This window comes from Agelaius tricolor, unplaced genomic scaffold (genome assembly GCF_023055355.1).
Source record: "Agelaius tricolor isolate 1412-34295 unplaced genomic scaffold, bAgeTri1.0.p SCAF_1, whole genome shotgun sequence".
Taxonomy (NCBI): Eukaryota; Metazoa; Chordata; class Aves; order Passeriformes; family Icteridae; genus Agelaius; species Agelaius tricolor.
The window spans coordinates 2021593-2043701 of NW_027269261.1; the positions used below are offsets into that span (position 1 = coordinate 2021593).

At 44.6% G+C, this 22109-nt stretch overlaps 1 protein-coding gene across 3 annotated transcripts; it reads left to right on the plus strand.

The window, feature by feature from the left end:
• The first annotated feature begins 1358 nt into the window (after window positions 1-1358).
• FERMT1 (FERM domain containing kindlin 1) lies at window positions 1359-20119 on the plus strand. Of its 3 annotated transcripts, none has more exons than XM_071441115.1 (15): window positions 1359-1503; window positions 4463-4636; window positions 6090-6323; window positions 7755-7901; window positions 8445-8658; window positions 9094-9196; window positions 10364-10471; window positions 11307-11438; window positions 11578-11627; window positions 13693-13817; window positions 14857-14963; window positions 15540-15761; window positions 16421-16545; window positions 18226-18367; window positions 19464-20119. In XM_071441115.1, exons 2-15 carry the CDS (start codon window positions 4486-4488, stop codon window positions 19635-19637), a joined length of 2034 nt encoding a protein of 677 aa, XP_071297216.1. In that variant the 5' UTR covers window positions 1359-1503; window positions 4463-4485; the 3' UTR covers window positions 19638-20119. The 3 variants fall into 3 exon arrangements, with proteins under 3 accessions (XP_071297216.1, XP_071297295.1, XP_071297373.1); XM_071441194.1 differs by lacking the exon at window positions 1359-1503 and adding an exon at window positions 3808-3963; XM_071441272.1 differs by lacking the exon at window positions 1359-1503 and adding an exon at window positions 3810-3979.
• Window positions 20120-22109: the final 1990 nt, after the last annotated feature.

Below are 22109 nucleotides of genomic sequence, written 5' to 3' on the forward strand. Positions count from 1 at the left end.
TTCTGGCTTTTTCCACATCTTTTTTTCTTCATCCAGCAAGTGCATTTCCTCTCTAAGGGATCTGGCAGATAGGAGACAGAGATTTTTTCAGCAGTCCCAGAGCAGTTCAGGTGGAACATGCGCCCCAGCCCTCCTGGCACAGTAGGACTAGGCTGACATCAAACTCTACAGCCTCTTCTCTCAAGTCAGTTGTTCACAGGTAACTGGGAAGGGAAATAGTACTTACACTTAGAAGAGGCCAGGACTGGGACCAGCCTGGAGATAAAAGTCAATGTTTATTGACTGGCCTGGCAACCATCTTCCCTTTTATTGATTTTCTCCCAAGCACCATTTTTTTTCCAATTTGATCAAGAGCTTGTGATCTTGCTCTATTTGTTTAGAGAACAAAACCCAAGAATGTGTTTCTGAGCTGAGCAGCAGGCTTGGTTGTTCACCAACCAATTCACACCTGAATTTTATATTACCCCATAGTCCATACAAAATTATTTGCTTATCTGCAGAGGCACCTTTATTTAAATAATAAGAAGCAGGTAGTTTACCAAACTGTCCTAAAAAGCCACTGAGTCAAGCCAGTGCCAAGGAGCAGCAAAAGCAGAGTTACTCCCCATGACCTCAAGGATAAACTACCCCTGAGCTTAAGTAGAATGCCTGAAATTGGCCCCAGCTGGGTCTGGCAGGGGTGATTAAAGGTCTCTGTGTGCCCTCAGGTGACAGAAGGCCCTGGAAGTCTTCATGAGCTCTGCAGTGCCTGTCTCCAAAGATGTCTGATATGACAAGTGCATGCATAGACAATCTAAAAAGATGAGCATAATCAGGGAGCAAGCCTAGGGGAGCAAATATCCTGTGATATTATCTGTGGTTTGACAACTTCACAACTTCATAGTTCTCATAAGAGTAACCATTTGCTGCCCATGATGTGGGTGCCCTTTATATCTCTGCAGTCTTTTTCCAGGGTATGAGTTTAATCTGAAAGAATTTTTTCCTTTATTATCTCTGTTTCTCTTTTCTGTCATTGATATGTTTTTTCCCTTTACATCATCACTGTACCACCATGTATAAGGCAAGAAAGACTTTTTGTGGAAATCTGCCTCATGGAGAAGCTTTTGCCCCTTTCCTGTCGGTTCAATCCACTTTTACACTGTGCCTCTTCTAGCACATCCTCGCCTCACAAACACACCTTTCTGTTCTTTGCCATTGCACCCTCGGAACCGGTTTTCTCCGAGTAGCCTCAAACCTGTAAAAGCACCCCCAGGAGCTGCTCGGTGGCCTGGGGCCATGGATGAGGTGCTGTCTCTGGGCAGCGAGCGAGCGGGTGACCCTGAGCACCGCTGGGGCGGGCAGCGCTCCGAGCCGCCTTCTCCCACCGCTGGCGGGCGGGCGGGCAGAGGGAAGGAGAAGGAAGGAAGGGCCGCCTCCCCCCGCTCCTCCCTTGCCGCCTTTCAGAGGCCAGGTGGCGGCGAAGGGCGCGGGAGGAGAGGGGAGCGCTGCCGGCGGGGACGGCAGGTGAGGAGCGCGGGGCGCCCGTGGGGAGCGCGGGGCGATGCCAGAGCGAGCCCGGCCCGGGGCACGGGCGGGCGGTGCGCGCTGCCCGCGGCACCTGCGGCGGGCGGGAGTGCCCGAGAGCCGGGGTTGCTGCTTTACAGCCCTGCCGCGGGGCCGCCCGGCACTTCCTCAAAGTGCGAGTGGCGCTGCCGAGGGTGCTGCGGGCCGGGCCCCCCTGGCACCTCCGAGCTGCGCCAGGCACCGCCAGCCCGAGAGAGACTTCGGGACCCCTCTTGACCTTAACCCCGCGTCGGTAGCACCTGGCTCCAGCATGATTCCCATCTTTCTCCATTGAAGTTTGGGGCTGTGAGGGCTAAAATCTGCGGAGAGCTCGATCTGTAGAGCCACTGGGCTTTCCGATAGCTGCGCTGGCCACGGTGCGCCACAGAAATCCCGAGTGGAGGCAGCAGTAGCCTGAGGACACATTTCTGGCCTGTTTGATCCACCCGTGCCAGGCCTTGCAAGCTCCCACGTGAAGCCCGGGAGCCGGGGCACGTTCCCGAGCAGATCCAGGCTTGACCTGAAGGCTGTAAGATGTGGAGCCCTGACGGTTTGGGTTTGGTTGGGGTTTAATACTGAGGGGTTTGTTGTCCTCGTCGCTTTGCTTGCCCCGTTTTCAAGACCAGGCTTTGTTTGTGCTGCGTACTCCGGTAGATTTACAAGTGTTTGTGTTGCTTTATCTTCAAAATGAAACCTCCTGGCTGGAAGAGGAAGTGGGGAGGCAAAGAGCGGCTGTAGGGAATGATGGAGTGCCAGGATTAGTGCACTGAGGCCATGCTTTTCCAAGCCGGTGAAAGAAAGGGTTTCGCCCACCCCTTGGGCTGCTCATTTTCACCCGTGCCAGCACAGGCATTTGTGTGCAGAATTAGATTGGGAAGTGAAACCTTATTTATAGACACCCAAAAAAATCCAGATCAGTTCCTAAATGTTTTCGCTGGCCCAAGAGGGCAGATGAGACTGCTGCTTTTCTGTAACAATGTTGGTTTATAGTGGAACAAGGGTGGGCAAAAGTAGAGTTCATCTGCCAGACTGCACCCCTGTGCTCCTGAAATAAAATCCCATAGCTCTCATCCTTTGGCCATGGATTACTTTTGAAGTTGTTTATTGATGCTTAGGAGCACAACTAGGGGCATTTTGACTTTTCTATAGTCAGGACTTTTGCTTTGCTATCAATACATTGCAAGGACTGCTATGCTGTGTACCTTATACTGCACTCATGCTGAAAGCCTCCCCTGCCTGGGAGACCAGCTTGGGAGCTGGGTCTTGGATGCTTTAGGAGGGCCACAGACCTTCCCCTCTACAGGTACCCCCTGGTCCAGTGCATAGCTCAGCTCATAAATCCACGTGGCACATGGCAGCACAAATTCAAAATCCTTTATCCCAGAGGCAGGAAAGGCAGAGTTCCCAGTGTCCAATACAATGCCTTTATTTACCAAGGCAAGCCAAGCAAACTTCTTGGATAAGTACCAACCCTTGTTGGTTTAGTAACTGTTTAGTGTAAAGGTGTAGGCTGGCACATGTAAGAACCAGTTAAAAACAGGGCCTGCTCCATAGTGTGGCTTGGCCTCTTGGACTCACACAGTTATGAAGCTGCAGCTCTCTGACTTCGGGCTCTCATGTGTGTCTGTAATTTTGGAACTTCAGGGTGGACTCCCAGCCCCATCCCAGTGAAACTCACTGGTGAGGTGATTTCCCTCTAAAATGATGGCTTTGAGCTGGTCAGATTATTCATTTGTAGTGTCATTTGCTCAAGAGGAAATCCATCTAATCTTAAACACATACACTTTCATTGCCTTTATGTTTGGAATCACTTTCCTTGTTAGTCGATTTTGTCATTACCACCTCATCTCTGTTATCCCTTTGATGATAAATTTTGTATCAGTGGCATTGACATCATATTTTAAATTACTATGTACTCGTTTTTAAGAAGATCTACAACAGTCTCTAACATTGTTACATCCCTTCTGGCTTAGTTATTTTCTATGTTGAAAGCAGTCTGAGTAGGGCCCCTTCAGCAAGAGTCTGTGACCTGGGGTCTCGTGTGTTGTTGAAAGTTTGCAATAAATGGAATTCATCCATTTTAGTGCCTATGCCTCAGCTGCAAAGGCCTTTTTCAGGACAGAGAGCTGTCTCACTGATTAAATATCACAAATCCTGCCTGCAGCATCAGTTACCTTATACCTACAAGCTCTTTCTTCAGCAGAACCCAGCTGATGATAACCAAAGCTTCTACTTGGAGCGTCTCCTCTAGTTTGGCTTGGCATGATTACTGTTCACCTGTCCTGGCAGGAGCCTGGTGGGATCTCAGACAATTCACCCTGCTGAGAAGGACACGTGCCTACATCCCTGTGCAAGTCAGCAGGAACTGCAGATCTGTGCCTGGATAATGCTGGCAGAGAGCCACTAAAGTTGTCTCCCCTTGTATGTACCCAAATAGGTAAAACTACTCTCTGGATTTGGTCCCATGGGAGCAAGCTGGCAGAACTGCAAAAGTAAACTTGGATTTGCAGTAAAAATTAGAGCCCTAAGTGTACAAGTTAACAAAATGCCCTTGTTCACTGGACAGATTGCCAAAGCAGATCCCACAGCTGTAGGCTTTACAGTGTCCAGGCTGGTAGATTAGCACTGGGTGGTGGGCAAACCCAGCTAAAACTGAGCTATATCTACCCAAATGGAGGCATCTGGGCTGGGGGCGTGGCAAAATCAGAATAAAACCAAAAAATCCCACATTCCTATCTTGCAAGAGCAATTGCAGGAGCAGAGTCTAGTTCAACAAGATAACATGATAACACTTCAGAAGTTCTATCCAAGGCTGTCGTGAAGTCCTGGCAGCATGGAATGATGTTGAGACTATAGAGAAATGCATTTGTTTCAGAGTGGAGGAAAACATCCTGTTTGGTTGGTTGTTTTGCTTTTGCAGAGCTTACACAGACCTTTCCCAAGATGGTTTCCTCAACTGAATATGGGTCGCACACCTGGGATCTCTTGCTGACGGTTGATCATCAACATGAAGGTGTAGAAAAGGAAATTCCACTACAGGTCACAGGGGACCTTCATGTTGGAGGACTGATGCTGAAATTAGTAGAAAAAATCAGTGAGTAAAGACCTGTTTCATTTACAGTGTTGCTAATAATATGTGCATCTTTCCCTCTCTGAAGAAATGCTTCTGTGTGTTTTGAAATGGTACTGCCTCACTTCTGTGTCACAGCACAGTGTATGAAGGTTTTTTTGTGGTCAGAAAACCAGAAACCCCTCCCTGTGTTTCACCCTGTGTTACCAGAGTGCCAACCAAACTTTGGGGCTGCCTTTCAGTTAGACAAAAATAATTAAACCAGGCTAATGACTCAAGGATGGAAGGTGTGTGGTTTGGGGGAGAGGTAGGTGATGCCCTATTTATCCACCCGAGGCTGTCAGACAGGATCAGTTGTTAAAAGGCACTTCAGGAGTTCCTGTCTCCTGTGCTGTTGTGGCGTTCTAACCTAAGTCTGAGCCATGTTGTCCATTGCATGGATACAGTAGGGAAGAGCTGGGAAAAGCCAAGATTAACCAAGTCAAAGTTAGGAAGTGAAAAGTAAAATCCCCTGTGTGCAGGGGAGCACAGGAAGAGAATCTGACATCAGTTCTGTCACCCACTCTGCACACTTAGAGACACGGTTCAGCCGGAAACTGGTGGTAGCCAGAGTTTCCACTGAGTCAGAAGAATAATTCTTCACAGTATTTTTTTTAATACTCAGCTGGTATGAAAAGCTTTCTGTATTAATACTTGGAGCAAATCTGTAATTGACTTGTGTCAGCAGCTCTCTTGAGACACAGCTCTTACCAGGGGACTCTGAAATAGGACAGGGCTCTGCTGTGTTATGGACATGCTGAGGAACAGCCTCTGCCTCATGGAGCTGATAAGGAACAAGGATTGGTGCAAAGACTGAAACAGCTTGGCCAAGATCACACAGAAGCTTTACCTGCTACTGCATATTGACATCTGGGAAGTTATTTAATCTTGGAATTCCCATGGAATTAAGAGCAGCAATACTTTTATCTCTTTCCTTGTGCATGGGCTGCTACTCAGCTGTGTGTCACCAAGACTTCCATGGACTTGAAGCTGGTTCTTAACGCTGAGATGATCTGCTCAGTGCTGCTGCCAGGAGGCTGTGGAAGAGCTTGTGCCCATCTGGGTGACAGGAGATTTTGTAGGAGGATTTTTAGCTTGCACTGACAAGTTCTGAGCTGGAACCCTTTGTGGTTAGTCCTTATCCCAGCACAATCCCAGCAGCATTGCACCATATGTAGCACCAGAATCAGGAGCTGTTCTTTCCCCGTGGATCTCTACAGACTAAGGCAGTGCACAGTCGGCACCTAGGTTAGATCTTCAGGGAAAACAACGTTGGTTCCCAGCGACTGCCACAAGAATTCAGCAAACAGGGTCTAGGTTGGGACCTGTAGCTGCTGCTTTAATCTAAAATATCTGTGTTTGCAGAGACCTGTTTCCAAACTAAGTGTTTGGTATATTTGCTCCATAGTTTGTTTGTAACCATTTTGTATTTTCCCAGAAATAGCACAAGATTGGTCAGACTATGCTTTTTGGTGGGAACAAAAAAAATGTTGGCTTCTGAAAACCCACTGGACACTGGATAAATGCGGGGTGCAGGCAGATGCCAAGCTGATCTTTACTACTCAGCACAAAATGCTGCGGCTTCGCTTGCCAAACATGAAGACTGTGAGACTGAAAGTCAGCTTCTCTTCCATGGTGTTCAGAGCTGTCAGTGACATCTGCAAAATGCTCAGTAAGTAAAGATAAATCTCCTCTGGCAACTAAACTGGAGCATTTATTGGTGACTTTGTTTTGATGTGAAGTCCTTCCTCACAAAACTGTTTATCTCAAAGAGAAATTTGAGACAGGTTTTTGTGGTTTTAGTATGCAGTGCATGTCAGTGGTTCTTTGTCTTTGTGATAATTGATGCAAGCACTGTCAGCAATGTGTCCCACGAGCTGCAGGAGTACTGGATAATCAAAGCTGCCAGTTTTCTAGGAATCTTTGTCCTCCTGGAGCAGGACTTGGTCCTGATTATTCTGTGCCAGTGACTAAGAGCATAAGTTTATCAATGTCCTACACCAGTCTTCACCACAGGCAATTTTACTGGTGCCAACTGATTTATCACCTATTTTCACAAACAATATGCTATCCAACTCTGCCTGTATGTGTTCACTTCAGATGTGGCATGCTTTAAATGTTCAAGACTTCTGTATGCCCAGATCTGTTCAGGTCAGGGCACAGAACCCCAGCCCAGCCCATGAATGTCTCACAGCACTGAGTCCCCCACTCTTCCCAAAAATGGAGCATTTCCAAGTAGAGGGTTTGGAGCATGCCAGACGTGTGCCTGTGACCAGTGGGAATCAGTTGAGTCTACAAGGAGTCTTCAAAATCCCTTTGATTTAGGGTAAAAATAGGGATTAAATTCTTCATCTTAATTTAGATCTTCAAAGCTTAGGCCATTAACACACTCATCTTCAGAAGGTATTTACTGCCTCATATTGATCCACTTTCAATTTCATCTCCTAGCAGTAGATTGTGAAAGGTGCAATGTCTTTATTATACCTAACAACTCTGATATAATGATGCCATAATTGTCCAACTGGCATTTGGCCAAATTAAATATTTCTACATTTTCCCTCCAGGTTGAGTCAGTACAGAAACACCATAACTTTGAATGAGTGAATATTGTCAAAAATGCCTTTGCTTACCCCAGGGTAAAAGTGTTTTTCAGAAATGAAGTGCCAGGTTTGTGACTGGAAATACCTGTCTGGATTAGTAGTGCATTAGAGAACAGTGAGAACCAAGACAGAATCTTGTATGAGAAATGCATTGAATAATAAAAGGCATGAACCTCAATTACAATGGTTCTTGCTTATTCATAATTTAGATATTTCACAGAGGGTTATTATGACTGCAGAGCTGTTAGGGAGAAAGAGCTTTTTCCTGGCATTCTAAAATGCAGTTACACTTCCTACAAAAGGAGATTTAAATCCTGTCCAAACTCACGGCCCAAAGTCTTTGGCCTTATTATAGAATTAGTGGATTTTCCACAGCTTCTACTTTCAGCCTGCTAAAAAGAAAGTCCAGATTGCAACATGAAGCTTCCTGAAATGCTGTTACCAACCATGGGTGCTCTTTTGGATGTAATCATCTTGCTTCACTTCCCAAACTGCCTTTGTAGATATCAGGCGGCCAGAAGAACTCTCTTTGTTGAAGCAATCAGAAGGCACACTCAAAAAGAAAAAGAAAAAAGACAAGAACAGCAAAGAACCAGCTACAGAAGATATCTTAAACCTGTGCAACTCTCCAGTGAGTTCTGGATTACCAGGTAATGAAAAATCAATATGATTTTATTGTTCTGACTGGAAGTCAAAAGGAGGAAGAAATTCTTTGTTACACAAAGGAGGCCAGTTTCATGTAGGATGGTCTTGGAGACACAGTGGGCCTGAAATCAGTGGCTTCAGGAAGTCTCCAATATGTCAGTGTTTCCCTGTTGTCCCTAGAAATGTGTTCATTTCCATTGATATGAGAAAGGCCACACTAGAAAACAGGTGTTGGCCCTGCACACAGGATGTGCTGCTGCCCTTTGAAAGATAGGGACAACACTTAAAATATTCATGAAATTTGGCAACCTGCAAGGAAAATGAGGAATAAAGGCTTATAAGCATGTATTTCCTGTGTCCAACACAACTGAGATCTCACAGAGCAACAAAGAGCATTTCTGTCCCTGAGGTCACTCACCTGTGAAAGGACAAGGCCAGCTGGAAACAGCAGAGATAGGAGACTGTCTTGAAAGAAAAGGGGTTTTGTGATGGGAAGTAGTGGACAGGACCATTTTTCATGGCAGTAACATGATGCTCTCAACTTGCAGCCAATCCAGGTTTATACAGTAAGACCATGACACCCATTTATGATCCTGTCAGTGGCTCACCAGCCTCTTCCACCATGACTTGGTTCAGTGATGGTTCCACGGCTGAGCAGAGCTGCAGCATCCTGGCCCTCAGCCATCCCACCTGCTCCCCAGAGATGCTGGCAGAGATGTACCAGCCACGGACTTTGGCTGACAAAGCCAAGCTCAATGCAGGGTAAGGTGCCTCTCTGAGACCCTTTGGGTTTAAAATGAGGACTGATGTCATTGTGCAGGCTCTGGGCTCAAGTCTGTTGTTAGATGAGGGTAAATTCAGGTGAGCACAGTGGGCACAGCTAAAGGACAGTTTGGGTGGCAAACTCCAAAGGCTTTAAGTAGACAGTGGAAAAAGACGTGGATAAGTTCAATAGTTTTGCATTGAAAACAGGTGACTGAGTTCTGCACAAGTAAACATTGCTTATTGTATATACACAGAAAATGGAAGTTGGAAGTCTATATGAATGCTCCCCCTTCTTGAGCTACATGAATTTCCCCTGGATTTAGAGGAATTAGAGCTGTTTGTTCCCACTTTTGTTTCACAATTGCACTGGAGCTCTGCAGGTGTGATGGTTTCTCCTGTACAGATGGATCTGTGGGTTGTTTTCTTCCACAGCTGGCTGGATTCATCTCGATCACTTATGGAACAAGATGTTCAGGAGGAAGATCAACTTCTTCTACGCTTTAAATATTACACTTTCTTTGATTTGAATCCCAAAGTAAGATCTTTGTTTTTATTGCTATTCATTGTTGGCCTGCTTTCATGTCAAGGAGCTATACAGCAATATAGAATATATATAGCTCCATGTAGAATTTTAGCTAGTATTTGTAACAAGCCCTTCAGAGAGATCAAATTCAGCTTCTCTCCCTCAGCTGCGGCTGCACTTTGACCCTCTGGACCCTGAATTGCTGTTCCCCACATGAAATGAGATCTTAAATTTAAAGATGAGGTATGAAGAGCACCAGAAACAGTATCCTTATTTCCAGAGTGGCTGCTTTACTTTCTGCATCTCTTTTAATAGGAAAAAATAAAGGGAAGACTAGACTAGCAGTATCCTAAGTGATGTAAGGAGTCCTGTTTTTGAAATTTGGCTTTTAAATGACATTAATATTGCACTGTCCTCATTGAATTTCACAGCTTTTCTGGGCTGAAGCCCTCAGAAGAAATCAGGTCACTTTCCAGTTTATTTGGCATGTTTTTGGGTGAAATGGCACCCCCACTAAAATCCAAGTATATGTCTCAACTTCAGCAGCCCAAACATTTCTCTTCTCTGCCCCAGCCAGCCCTGGAGCCATAGGATGAAATGCCCAAAAGAGTTTCAGGTAACCAAAGCATGTCTCACCTCTGCTGGGAGAGGTCATGCTCCAAGGTTTACCCTCCCATCAGATACATTTCAGCAGCTCTGGCCTTGAACATTTCTGAGTCACTTCAGCTTATTAACCAAGTAGATAATAAGGAATAATCACTTTCCAAAAACCAGAGAGTGAATGAAAGCAGATCTGGCAAATCTCAAGCCAGTGCAAAGACAGACAGAACCAGAAGTGAAAAAGTCAAGAGCGGAAGAAAAGAAGTGAGGAACAAAGGAGTTTTTTAGGTCATATTTGAGTCAGCTGTGTCACGTGAGTGTGGTTTCACATCTTGGTTACCCCAGTCCAAGGCTTCCTTCAAAAGGGGATGTTGGGCCTCACCTTCTGCTTCAGCCAGGGGCTCCTGGCTGGTTTTGTGCAGGCTCAGGCAGCCGTGGGACCAGGCAGACAATCACAGGAGCTGGTGCAAGGCAAGGAGGGAGCAGAGGAAGGAGCCCATCACAAAGCAGAGTGGCTCAGGCAGCGTGGGTGAGCTGGCCCTGAGGCTGTGCCTGAGCCCCTGTTTGCTGTTCCCGCAGTACGACGCCGTGCGCATCAACCAGATCTACGAGCAGGCGCGCTGGGCCATCCTGCTGGAGGAGATCGACTGCACCGAGGAGGAGATGCTCATCTTTGCAGCACTGCAGGCACGTACCCGAGCCCAGGGGCAAAACCTGCTCCTCCAACAGGCAGGCACAGGTTAGGACAAGGCTAGGACACAGCCCAGGAGCTCTGCTTGGACTGGGGGTCTGCTCTTGGGGTGAGAAACACTCAGCAGCATCCATCAGCTAAAGCAACTGAATTCAGCAGCAGCACTAACAACCATTAGTCACACAGTTATGGAAACAGTTACTAACATTATCTGCACCCAGAATGTAACTGTGATACCACTATTAGTATGAAGTGTGGCTTCCCATACCAGCTACCATCCCTTCATCTCTTCTTCCTGAAAATTCCTGTAATTCACCATGTGTACACCATGTGAACATTTCCCAACAGCCAGGAAAATGTGAAGATAGGGACACTATGGAGTACTTGGGAATTTAACATGACTGAGCATGGCTTAGTCTCTGACCATAGATAAAAAAGCACAAATTTGCTTAATAATAAATTCCTTCCTTTTAAATGTAAACAGAGCTGCCAAGAATTCACAGCCTGTCACTGCAGAGCACCAGAGCACTTTGCTTCCAAGTTTCCACCTTGTATGGATGGCAGGAGTAGGGATCCAAACGTAGCAGCCTCCCAGAGCAGGGGCAATTATTCACCAAAGGAATACAAACACTGATCATTAAAACAGGAAACCATTATCGGCCATTGCACAGGAGCCACAGTGAACATGGCTGTTCCTTGGGAAACCCTGATTCCTGCAGAACTTCACACAGTTCTCCAAGACCCAGGAGACCCAGTGATCTGTTCTCAAACACTGTGATTGTGTGTTGATAATTGATGCATTGACTATTGGATGCTGATGTTTTATTTTAGTACCATGTAAGCAAGTTATCACTATCATCAGAGACACAAGATTCCACCTGTGAATCAGAAGTGGATGAAGTAGAAGCTGCCCTTTCCAATCTGGAAGTGACATTGGAAGGTGGAAATAAAAGCAACTTTTTGGTATGTCCTTTGGGACCCCAGAATTTCTTGTGCTGTGCCAAATCTGTTGACTCGCATGAGCCTTCCTGCTCTTGATTTTTTTTTACAGTTGATTACAAAGTGCATTGTACTAAAATTATTCCTAATTATTCCTGATTAGGAGGACATCACAGACATCCCGAAACTTGCTGATAATCTCAAGCTAGTTAGGTGAGTTGTTGAAATTAACAATAAAACATACAAAACCAAAAGCTTAACCTTACAAGAGATCTCTGGAGTTTTTCATTCTAATCTTAACAGTACATCTGACAGTTATAAATTGACAAATACCCCAGATAGGTCTAACCAGCCTAGTATTCTCTTCCAATCTTTCTCTTCCTGCTTCTGGCAGTGTTGCTTGGCAAATCTCTCCCACTCCTGGGATGCTGGGTAGCTGTATCTGTACTTATTAAACACCCTGCTGTCTGTATTTCCTTGTGCTCATCAGTCATCATCTCTAAACAAAAGACTTTAAATTCTATTTTCAATCATATTTACTTTTTCTTCTTTTTTTGCCGGTAAGAAACCAGAAGAAACTTGCAGTTCTCCCTGAGAAGAATTTCTGAAAGTAACCCCAGGGAATGTATTTTTTAAACAAAGGGAACATCCAAATTACCCCTTTCTTACTGAACATGGAGTCTGTTTTTTCTAATATCAAAATGAGTTTCTGTGACCCCATTGTAGTCTCTTGTTTTATGGGTGATTTAATGACTGTAGAGACCTCAAGTCTGTAATGCCTTTTATCACAAAACAGTCTTTGTGTTTTATAGAGATAAAGTGTTCTGTTGTACAAGTATTTATCAGATTCATCCGTTGACAGATGGTATTTTTAATCTAGGAACTGAAAACTGCACCTGAAAAATTTTAACTGTTGTTAACTGCTAACAATTGTTAATTATTAATTTCCAATTTGGAATTTTATTTGACATTCTTATTATGAAGGTGGCTTAAGGTGAAAGGGAATTAAGGCTTTTAACAATGGCTTATTTATTTTTCCCCAGCAGTAGAACAGTTTGCTTTTATAAGCATTCAGCAGTTATTTATCATCATGAAAAAGTTCCTATATAAATTATAAAGCCTAAGGCATTGTAGTATCCAGGTAGGGTGTAAAACTTTTCTTTAAACAGCAACACTTTGTGGCTGTAATCATTTGATTAATTCTAAACCTGGATGCAAAGCTGTGCATGTCCCACTGCTTATTGTTCCTATGGTGAACTTTTATTTCTATTTATTCACAGTATGCACCACAGTAAATGCGACTTTCACATGGAGACAGTATTGTGGAGAATTGCAACTTTTTTTCAAAAACAACAAGAAAAAGCTTCCTAAAAAGTTTTCAGCAACTTTTTCAGGGATATAAAAATAATTGTATCTCTTTAAAAAAAAAAATATAGTCCCTTATTTTTTGAAGAATGTTGCTGTATTGGAAAACTAAAAACCAAATTATTTGGTAGTTTTGAAAATCCAAGGTTTTTAATTAAAACATTAAAATTGCCATTTTCTAGGAAGGATTCTAAATTAGGGTTTTTATAGAGGGTCTGAGGGTATATCTAGTACATCACTGTTTTCCAGCTAGTTCTATACTTTTTGAACATCCTCTTAGATTTAAAGGGAAACTCTGGATTTTTTTTTTCTTTTTTCTTCTTTTTCACTTCATTGATGACCTTTGTCACTAGCTAGGAAGTATTTCTCCATTCAAATTTTCTCAAATGCTAACACCTCTGGTTTTCTCTCTGGAGGGCTACAAAGCTTCTGTAAACTTAGTGAAGAAATAGAATGTTGTTGTGTTAGATATGATTCAGATTAAACCAGAAAAGCTGATCTCTGCTTCCTTACAATGATTATGAGTTGGTTTTATGGATGCAGATATTCAAGATAAGGCACTATGAAAAGCTGATGCAAATTCATGTTAATAAATCAGGAGTTACATTTGTGTTATTGAGTTCATGGGAAAGATTAGTCAGTTAGAAGGGAATGGCTTTGATTAGGAATGGAGGAAATAAATGAGAAAAAATCACAGATGGGATTCAGCTAAAATCTGGAGTAAAAACCACGTCCATACCTGGGATAACCTGGACTGGATCCAGGCATTTCCCACCCCCTCAGTGACACAGAGGTGTCATACCCAACCAAAGCCATGGGTATGGCCTTGAATTTCAGAGGCTCTGCAGTATTTGTGAGGGTTAGCAATTTTATGTGCTGAAATAAACAAATGGGATTTCTTTTTTTCTGCTAGGCCCAAGAAACTGGCACTCAAAGCTATCAAGACATATTGGTTTGTCTTCAGAGACACTTCAATATCTTATTTTAAAAACAAGGAATCTGCACAGGGAGAACCTATTGAGAAACTAAACCTGAAAGGTAGGAATTCTCCATTCTTTGATTTTTCTTTTGCATCTGTGAACTGAATAAAACAAATCCCTGCTAGAGTCGGGAAGGCAAGCACAGCAGCATTTGTCTGGGAGCTTTTTCAATTCCTGAGACTCCTAAGCAGGGAGATTGCACCTGCAGAAGAGGCTTACACAGAAAGGATTCAATAGTTTGACCCGAGCTGGGATTATCAGAGCCTGATTTGTAAAATCCCCTGTAGTGCTGAATTCTTCAAGCTGAGTCAGGTAGGGAATGTGGCTTGTGGGATGCTTTACTCCCACATACTTCACTCTGCTTTAGAGGGAGCGTTCCCCTGTGTCCTTGGCAAACACACAGCGGCAGCAGAGGATTAGGGATGGTGCCATGGGCAGGAACGCCAGAGGCTGCCCCTGCATTCTGCTGTGCAGGGACAGCTCCAGGGCCTTCCCTGGGCCTTGTTTGTGTGTGCCTGGGGATTCCCATGGCTACAGGCAGCTGCTGGAGCAGGAGCCCTGGCTGGGCACACAGACACAGCACCCTGTGTGGCTTCCATCTAGCTCTGTTCCATCAGCATCAGGGAACCAGTGGTGCCCAGTACCCATCCCAGAAGAAGCCTTTAAAATACAAGATCGATTCTATGAACAAATGGCTCTGCATCCCAACGTGCTTATCCTCAGTAGGTCAGAGAATGCCTGGAAAAACAGCCAGGGTGGCTGGAACCTCACCAAGCAGCCCCTCCCAGCAGTCCCTCTCCATTTCGAGTGCTGAGCGTTTCCTAAGGTCAGGCTGAGGTTTTGGGAGCACTCCCATCCTTTCCCTTCCACGTGGGCTCACGTGCTCCCTGAGCTCAGAGCATTCATCACCCTGGCAAGGCAGACCAGGCAGTGAATGGAACAAAACCCTTTCATTAGGGCCTAAGCTTCAAAGTCTTGGCCCTTAGTCTCAAAGAAAAACAACCACAAAGTACTGTTCCTTAGTGTTAAAGCAGTAATTAAAGTTACTGATATAGCAATGAAATAAATTAATTTCCTTCTGATTCCCTGTGATCTAGGATGTGAAGTTGTACCAGATGTAAATGTTGCAGCAAAGAAGTTTGGAATCAAATTACTAATTCCTGTTGCGGATGGCATGAATGAAGTATATTTAAGATGTGATAATGTGAGTAATAAGACAAGAGAAAATTTGAATTCAAGATTTATGGCAGATTGTCCTGCTCCAGAATTGTATATAAAAATGAGGATGCTGCAGAGAGTTTATTGTCTAAATCTTTAGAAAATTTAAGAATGATGTTGTGGCCTAACAAATACATAATTGTTAAATACACAATAAGGACAGTAAGTCATCTTGTGCTTACCATCAGTTGCCAAGTAAAGCTGGTAGGAAAAAAGCCAGAACAAACTATGAAAAAAAAAAAAATAAAAGAAAAGAAGTTAGAGTATTTTGTTTCAATGTTGTCAGTGAATTGAGGTTTGGATTTCTTTTTCTTTATTAGAACTCTCCCCATTCAGATGAGGAGAGCGTGATAAGGATCTTACATTAATTTTCAGTTTATTGAAACGTATCAGATCGAATTGTGTAAAAAGTGTTCAGTAGGTGAAAACCAGTCATGCTATAAAATTTCCAAGAGAATCTATTTCAAGGTACTGGATTTCTTAGAAAATTTAAAACCCAGGGGCAGTTGGAACCAGTCCAGTCAGGAAGGAAGAACAGAACAAACCATTGCCTCTGTTTCAGGAGGATCAGTACGCTCGGTGGATGGCTGCTTGTGTTTTGGCCTCCAAGGGCAGAACGATGGCCGACAGCTCCTACCAGCCCGAGGTCCAGAAGATCCTTTCCTTCCTGCAGATGAAGAACTGGACCATGTGTTCCCAGGCTGCCTCTGAGCCAGAGAATGTAGATATGAAACCCGAATGCTTCGTCTCTCCACGCTACACCAAAAAATTCAAGGCCAAGCAGGTATCCTGAGTGTGGCTGGGCGTGGGCCATCCCAGGGGCTGCTTAGGGCTGAGGATGGATCAAAGCAGCATTTGGAAGCCATGCAGTACAGCTCCCTGCAGCAGTCCTTTGTCCCTTTACAAGAGGCCTTTTCTTCAAACTGAGCACAGGGACAGGTGTTCTGGCACCTCCTCCAGGCACCTCTCCTACATCCATGCCCTGGCTTAAGTCACCATGATGTTCTGCTCCTGATAACACTGTTCCTGAAAGTCTCTTCAGAGTAACAAAGGAAGCATTTTAAGGACTGCAAGCCACTGTTTCCATCTGAATCAAGAGGGTCCTTGGGTCCTCTTGCCCTTCAAGTCGTTCCTTGCTCTCCACCTAATTCCTTGTCCTGCTTTTGCTGTGCAAGAGCTCAGCCTGCCTGTCCCAAGGAGGGTCCCCAGAGCAGTGTATGGAGCCAGGGCCTCACAAACCCAGACCTGAGACCTTGCTGTCCATTCTGCCTTTTGCATTTGGGATGTGTCCCCAGGTGCCCTCTGTGCTGCATCTGCACAAACAGTGACAACAAAGCGTTGAACACAGCACCAGACCTCATGATTTCTGATTTAGTAAAAGCAAGAGGATTTTTGTTCTCCAGTCAGGCTGAAAACTTTTTCTCTTCCTGTATTTTTTCCCAGCTGACTGCCCGAATTCTGGAAGCCCACCAAAATGTGTCCCAGATGTCCCTGGTGGAGGCCAAGCTGCGTTTTATCCAAGCCTGGCAGTCCCTGCCTGAGTTTGGTTTATCCTACTACATTGTAAGGTAATTGCACTCTCACTCACGTCAAGCTGCCATAACAAGCTCATGCTCAGTGATTTACAGGAAGTTCTTTGACACCCTGTTCCAAGAACATTTTCTATTTTTCCCCCACAGACTTCTTTTGATTTTAGTGATTTCCATACTGCTGTTTTTGCTATAGGAGTAGCACCCATATCTCCATTCCTGGAGTAGACTCTGCATCACATCTGCCTTGGTACAGACCTCTTGGGTTCAGCCTGAAGTAACTTCTCACTAGCATTAAACCCTTAGTGTCATAAACTCTCCAAAATGTATAAAATGCATGTCTAATTGGTGTGCTCAGGCCTGCAGGATGTGTTCACTCTGACCCTTGTTCATTGCAATATGATAAAATGCTAATTTCTTTTGTATTTCATTAAGAGAACAGCAAATTATCCCTTTTTAAGGCTAATCTGGAAGAGCAGTGAGCACAAGAAAGGTCCCATTATGTTCACAGCAGCTTCCTTGGACACAGCAGAGGTCTGACCTGCAGCCTTTTCTCTTGACAAAACACCAAAAAGCTGAAAATTACTGACACAACCATACTTGGAAGCACCTTCCTTAATCTATGTTTAACACCCCTTCCAGGGCTGGCTAGGAATCATCTGGGGTACAAATTGATCTGCACTATTGAACTGTGACTTCCCAAAATCCAGTAGCCTTATGTGAACTGTGAGATCACGCTGGTCCTTGGATGTCCCAGGTCCCAGACTGTGCCTGGCAGTCACTTGAGAGAGCACTGCTTGTTTGGAGCCAAAATTCTCCCTGAATTCCCTGCCCAAAAATAGCCCCTGATCCTGTTGAATTTACTGCCACAGGTACAGATTTTTTGCCCCATCTATCACCATTAATCCTGTTAAAGGCACAAACAAACCCAACACCTAAACTGCATTTTGTAGTGGTGAATTGCTGCAAACTGCTGGGCAGCATCTCAGTGGGGCATTAAGCAAAGCACAATTGTGTCACAAATTTTCTCCCTGAGGTCCAGCTGCATCCAAAGAGAGAAGGTTCACAAACAGAATCAAAAATACTGAAAGTACTCACAGCAGGCAGAGATTTCTTCCAGCTTTCAGCATGAAGGTAGAGGAAGGCTGTTTCTTTAGTAGAGTAATCTGTCCCTAGCTATTCCCAACTCAAAAAATTTTGTCCCCCAAAGATTTTGATGTTTTGTATTTATTTTTCATCACTAATCAGATGAAAGTTGAGATGTTAAAATACCTCAGTAATTTTGTAATATGATATACTCCAAAACATGTATATATCAGTTGTTTTGATTGTATAATTTAGGTTAATATAACTAGAAGAACATGTTTCAACATTAGAGAAATGAAGCAACAAAAATTATTGTTGGCATTTTTTCCAGTAAAAATATAATCCAGTTCATGCATTTGGGAAGAACAGTATTTTTTAGCAGGAAAGAATGAAATGGAAAGATTTCAGCCAGATCTACCTTCCTTATTTTCCATCTTACACCATGGCTCACCAGCCTGCACTTTTGCTTTATAACAAATCCTGTTCTAAAGATGAGTCCAAGCTCTCCTCAATCCCAGGCTGTTGTGACTTTTCCCATGTTTTTTGCACTTCCAGAGGAGAGCAGCTGAAATGTTTCTCTAGCCAGAAATCATTGCAAAGCAGATCTGCTCAGTGGCTTTGGGTTCTTTTCAGGTTTAAAGGAAGCAAGAAGGATGATGTGCTTGGGGTGTCCTACAACAGGCTGATACGGATAGATATGGCCACAGGAGATCCCATCACAACGTGGAGGTTCTCCAACATGAAGCAGTGGAATGTGAACTGGGAAATCCGCCAGGTAAACCTGGAACAGCTTTGCCTTCAGCCCTTGCATTTCACACACTCAAGGAAGCTTTCAGAAAATATTTTCAAACCTCACTGAAAAGATTTTGAACGTGTTGTGACATGTTAGTAAATGAGCTGTCTGCAGTTTTCCTTAGTGGAGTCTGTAGTCAAAAATCAGAAACTAAAAGATAACCAGTTTTAAAGGTCCCTACCAAGCTTGTTCTTGACAAGTTGTCCTTGATTTTGATGGGATGAAATAGAGACTCCAAGGTGAATTCCAACATGTTGTGTTTACTGCTCCGTCAGTAAAAATCTCATTTTAACTCTCACACATCGTCCTCTACATGGTGGTGGTTCAGTGTCCATTACAGACTGAGGATATAGGAGCCCAGTTTGTCTTTCCAATCCCAAACTGAGATTGCAAGGCCTGCAACTCTGTGTCCGTGTGTGGCCCATTATTTGGGGCTTCAAAGCTTGAATCCAGCTCTATAAATTGTAGATTTCTGGGGTGGAACTGATGTAAATTGAAGCAGCCTGGAAACTGTTCCTGCTTATGGAGTTTTGCAGGAACCAGGAGAGATCAGATACACTCTTTACTGCTCTCCTGCTGTACTCCCTGCACTTGGGACCCTGGGCCAGGTTGCTGGTTTTACATGAAATCCCTCTCAAAAAAGGCAGAATCCACAGTGATAAACTAAGCTCTGTTAGCTGCATTTTAGAGCTAATGGTAGCTGGAAACCAAAACCAGAACCCCAAAGGCAATTTAAGGTCAGCACAAAACATAATGGACAGATTAAACATTACTCATTAGACAAAGAGTCAGGGGTGCCATTCCTGCTCTTCCCAGTGTGAACTTCACATCCCATTGGGAAAAAGCTTAAAGATTTTCTTGCCTGCTTGAGGCAAAGTATTTCAAAGCAAAAGTATCTCACCACAAGAGGGCCCTGCTGTAGCAGCAAATCCAAAACCAAGCAGTCAAACACCCCGAGCATCCAGCAGACCCAGAACTCTTAGCAGGGGCAGGCAGTGCTTTACCACAGTGTTTGGGATCCAGCTGTGTGCTCACACTTCTCTTTCTTCCCTGATTTTGCCACATCTCTTGTCCTTAGGTTGCCATCGAGTTTGACCAGAATGTGTCCATTGCTTTCACGTGCCTGAGTGCAGACTGCAAAATCATCCATGAGTATATTGGGGGCTACATCTTCTTGTCAACACGTTCCAAGGACCATAATGAAACGCTGGATGAGGAACTCTTCCACAAATTAACTGGAGGTCAGGAATGAGATGGAGTAAGCTCTCTTCCCACTGCCTGCTTCTTCTTATAGCTAAGACTATCAGAGATTAAACAAAAATATCTCTGATTGTTAATTGCTGGCTACTAATTGGTGTACGTGTCAGTCTTGTACTATGACTGGGATGTTTACAGTTTTTGTAAAATACTGAAGTCTGTTTTGTTAAGTACTTAAGGTCACTGGATGCAGTATGGCAACTCCATCATCAGTACTTGAGAAAATTGGATCATCTTTGCTTTCCTTTTGTACAGCCCAATGTTTTTAAACAAACTAGCCACTGGACAGTTTTTTAACCTAGGAGTTTTTATTGCAGCAATCTGTTTAGAGATTCAGAACAAGTAACTTGAGGATATGGTACAGTGAATTTTCTTCTCTGTTACAACCAGGCAACTTCCATTGTTAAACTGGTAATTATTGAAGAGCCCAGCATTTATCAGAACTAAGGCTGAATAAATATGTTTTTTAAAGCTCCACAGTTTGTCTAACATTTACCCTGAGAACACAAAACATTCCAAAGTCCTGCAGACGAAGCTATTGAAACTCCTATAGTGGTTACTCAGTTGCTCAAAAATGTAGAACCTATGTCCACCTTCATCCACTGAAGTGGTTTCCTGAAAGCCAGAGAAGCTACAGAGCATTCATCTTGGCAACACTGGATCCAAAAGGTTCATCTTTTGAGGAACATTGTTAGTTACCTGGTTGAAACGTGTGCTTTAGGAACTATCTAAACTATTAAAAAGGCCTCTGAGTGTGTTTCTATTTCTGTCCCTGTTACTCTGTGACAGCTCACTGAGCTAAGCTGTCCATGTGAGGCTCTGGAAAGCCTGTAGAAATGATTTCACATGTGAGCAAATACCAAGAGTGATGCTCAGTGACAGGACAAGGGGGAATGGCTTCCACTGACAGAGGGCAGGGCTGGCTCGGACACTGGGGAGAAATTCATCCCCGTGAGGGTGCACAGGCCTTGGCACAGCTTTCCCAGAGGAGCTGTGGATGTCTCTGAGGAACCAGATGGGAACCCAGCAGCTCTGCCTGCTGGAAGGAGCACACACATCCACCGAAGTGAATGAAATTTGATACTACCCTGTAAAGCAAGGACAGAGTGAAACTGGGAGAATTCGTGAAACTACTGGACAAAACTGGTTTCACATACCTAAAGAAATACAATGGATAGGTGGTGTCATATCATAAAGGGATGCTGCAGAAATCCCTGCATAAATTCATGAACATCACTGGAAACTGAGAGCACTGATTTTCGTGCCATGTGCTCTGCTTTTCCCCAGCCCCTGTCAATGGGCTTCAGGGGAATCACTCCCAGTTTGTGCAGTTTAAACTACAGCTTCACATTTTGCAAAAATAAAAAATTACAGCCTGCTTCCCATCCCTCTGTTCTTCCCTCTCCTCAGCACTTCTGGCACGGGCTGAGGGACCATCCAGTTTTCCTTCAGAAGAGAACCTACCCACTTGTCACCTGCTTGACACGAGCCAAGTACTTCCCTCACATTGTGATATCCACAAAAGCCCAAACACTGGCCATATTTAAAGCCTGCTAAGGGTGCCCTGGGAGAGCTAAATGCCCGTATTAGTGCCAGCACCTCTTCCACAGAGAGCTGCCTCCCACATCAGTGTCCAGTTGGGCTTTGCAGTGAGGATGCTGACCGTGGCTGCATGGAGCCCCTCGCTGGCAGTGAGCAATGCCAGGCTGCTGTGGGTGGCTCCCTGGGAGGCACAGCCCATGCTGGCCACTCTCAGAGCAGAGCCTGTCCCACAGGGCTGCATGGGGGCCCTGGAGCTGCCACTTGCCTACGTGACCTGAGCACAGGAATGCAGAGACAGGAGAAATCTGAGCATAGCTCTCTCATTAGCACACTGTGCCTCATCCCATTGCTAAGCACGTTCACTTGCAGTTCAAGCTGTCTCTGCTGGGATTTCAGAGAAACTAGCAAATATTTCCATTTTCTTTCCTGCCCCTCCTTCAATCTTACCCAATGTGTCACTGCCTTTCCAGTGAATCCTGCACTGCTGCTTTGCAAGGAGGAGTTCTGCCAGCTCATCCTGGCTGGCTGTAAGCCCTATCCTTTGCCATTTTAGGTTTGAGAGAGTGATCCCCTGCTGATACCCCCTCTCTGTATTTCCTTGGGTCATTCAGCCGTAGCTTTTCCTTGCCCCGCTCACTTTGCAAGGCTTTTTCACAATAGGTAGGAAATAGATGGGAAAGGAAGCTGGTTTTATCCAGCTGCTTTGAGTGCTGCATGTGGCTGCAGCTCCTCTTCCCACAAAGAGGAGAGGTTTCAGTGGGAAGACTCCTTCCTGCAGAGGTTGGAGTGGGAAGGCAGGACCCAGGGCATTCCTGCACTTCCATAATTGCAGGCTGGATGTGGCAGGCAGCACCTGAGAGGAGCGTGCCCCAGCCTGCTGTGCCTGACACCTGCAGCAGCCACAGCTTGGGTCATCTTTCATCCC

What these genes read in the sequence shown, in the direction of transcription:
- FERMT1 (XM_071441115.1), top strand. Translation starts at nt 4,486, where the DNA reads ATGGTTTCCTCAACTGAATATGGGTCGCACACCTGGGATCTCTTGCTG. An exon ending in AGTGAGTTCTGGATTACCAG is followed by an intron (nt 7,902 to 8,444) that starts GTAATGAAAAAT and finishes CTCAACTTGCAG; the next exon opens with CCAATCCAGGTTTATACAGT. An exon ending in TTATCCTACTACATTGTAAG is followed by an intron (nt 16,546 to 18,225) that starts GTAATTGCACTC and finishes GGTTCTTTTCAG; the next exon opens with GTTTAAAGGAAGCAAGAAGG.